This window comes from Nannospalax galili, unplaced genomic scaffold, assembly GCF_000622305.1.
Source record: "Nannospalax galili isolate Female #2095 unplaced genomic scaffold, S.galili_v1.0 scaffold1612, whole genome shotgun sequence".
Classification (NCBI taxonomy): Eukaryota; Metazoa; Chordata; class Mammalia; order Rodentia; family Spalacidae; genus Nannospalax; species Nannospalax galili.
Window position 1 is genome coordinate 111,711 of NW_008331155.1, and position 2,423 is coordinate 114,133.

Here is a 2,423-nt window from a genome sequence, read left to right on the forward strand (position 1 = left end):
CACCCACATGGCAGCTAACAACTATCTGTAACTCCAGTCCCAGGGGATCTGACAGCCTCTTCTGCCCTCCGCAGGCATTGCATGACGCAGGTGCACTTACCTACATGCAGGCAATACACGCATACACATAGAATAAAAATAATAAAATTTAAAAAATTCAAATGTCTCCATATGTGGTGGTGCCTTTTGCACCCATAATCAGCAGATGCTGATTTGCATCCCCAGGTGGTGTGGATTCTTCCATTTGTCCATTACAACATGAAGCCTTATCAGGTTAATGTTAATTTCAGTTGAACTTGCCTGATGGTAAGGAGTGCAGGAATGGAGAAAACCTTGAAGCAATCTCATTAAAATCAGGAACCAGATGCTGCCACTATCCCCACTTCTCTCTAATATAGTGCTTGAAAACCCAGCTAGAGCTATAAAGACAAGAAATGGAAATTAAAGGGGCACAAAAGAGAAAATAGCTCAGATTATTTTATTGGCAGATGACACGATATTATAAATAAGAAAATTGAAAACTTCCACCAGAAAACTTCTAGAAATCATCAGCACGTTCAGCAAAGTGGCAGGCTAAAATATCAAATTATAAAAATGAGCAGTTGTTCTATATTCACATAAGCAATCAGAGAAAGCGTTCAGGGAAATGCTTCCATTCATAATAGCCTCAAGTTATCTACAGGAGAGACCTAAGCAAAATATTAAGAGCTCTTCAATGAAAACTTTAAATCTTTGAAGAAAGTGATTAAGGAAGAGACAAGGAGATGTATTTGTGACTGTGGAGATGTGCAGGAGAGAGGAATCAAGGAAATAAGGTAGAAACAGAGAGAAAGGTAGAGATATACTCCACTGTCAACATACTTTTCTAGATGGGCATAGACTCATTTTTGAGGGGTGGTCTTACAAACCTGGTACCACATTTAACCTTAACTATGTGCTAAGAATTCATACTCCAACTGAGTCTACTTAGTCACAGTATTTCCCATGTATGGTTTGAGGAGAGCGGATTAAAGCTATACATGACTAAAGGGATGCTGAGAATCATGGGCATTCTTTTTCTCAAGAAGGAAAAGCAGGTCAAATGGGGACTGGAGAAGGAAATGTCCTTCTGGCTGTCCCCATCCTGTGTATCTAAGGATTTGCCCTTCATCTTTCCTCTTATGGTGACAATGTAAAAAAGCACAACCACAAAGCAAAGGAAGTGATGTGGGGAAGCTGAGATGTCGGTGGGAGGAGAAACACCTGATCCCACAGGAAATTAAGGGGCATGCCTCTGTATGTTTCTGGGCTGAGACCCAGATTTGAGTGAGTCCTGTGCACCACCTGCAGGCCAGGCGCTCCTATCCACTTCAGGGAGGTTTGTGCCTGGGCTCACACTGAAGTCATGCCACTGTGTCTCTTGCACAATAATACACAGCTGTGTCTTCGGTGCTCACAGACCTCAGCCTCAGGGAGAATTGGTTCTTGGATGTGTCTACTGTCATAGTGATCCTACTCTTGAGTGATGGGTTGTAGTTGGTATCTCCGTCATTATAGATTCTGCCCATCCACTCCAGCCCTTTCCCTTGTTTCTGACGGAGCCAACTCCACCAGTAACTACTGCTGATGGAGTCACCAGAGACAGTACAGGTGAGGGACAGGGTCTCTGCAGGCTTCAGCAGCCCAGGTCCTGACTCCTTCAGCTGCACCTGTGACAGGACACCTGGAGAAAGAGAGCAACAGTAAGTTGTGAGCTCAGAAGCAACAACCTCAGATCTTCCTATGAATCCCTGCCATACTTACAACTGGGAACCATCAGCAGGGAAATGAAGACCCACAAGTGTTTCATGTTCTTCTAGATAATTTCAATGCCTCCCAGAAAATGTTTCCCCAGAGTGTAAATGAAACCAAATTTAAGTAGGTGTGTGTGACTCCATTTGGTTGCAAAGCTGTGAATTTGCATGTGGGATGTTCCCATAAGTAACCATGTAAGAACAAGTGTGGAGGTTCCCCCTTAACTCCTCATGAGACAGGGCTACTGGATGAGCTCTCAAAGAGCTCGGCCCTCTGTTAAAATGTTACCATGGAGATTTTGACATGTGAATAGGAAATGTGCTTGATGGGCTTATGTAAAATTAGTCTGGAAGTCAAAAGCACGCAATAAAATCACAAGTGTCAAATTCTACCCTTCATACAATGTCCTTCAGACTGGTTACTGTGTGGACCTCTTTGAAAGACTTGAGAGTCTATTACTGTCATTAACTCCCTGGGAAACAAAGTGTCCAGAGCACTTACCTTTGAATGTGCAGGGACACCTGCGCTAACTCTGTCCATGGCATTGCCCATTGAAATCCTGGGTCACCCACCATAAGCCCAAAGACCTTACTGCAACACTGTCTCATCCATATATGCTGAAGGATCATGTTCTTTTGGCTACTTCATGA

The 2,423-nt window shown here is 43.4% G+C and overlaps 1 gene segment (V, D, J or C); it reads right to left on the minus strand.

The window, feature by feature from the left end:
- Positions 1 to 1,382: 1,382 nt before the first annotated feature.
- LOC103726091 lies at positions 1,383 to 1,857 on the minus strand. The segment is given in 2 exon segments: positions 1,383 to 1,702; positions 1,783 to 1,857. Coding segments are annotated over 2 exon segments (366 nt in total).
- Positions 1,858 to 2,423: the final 566 nt, after the last annotated feature.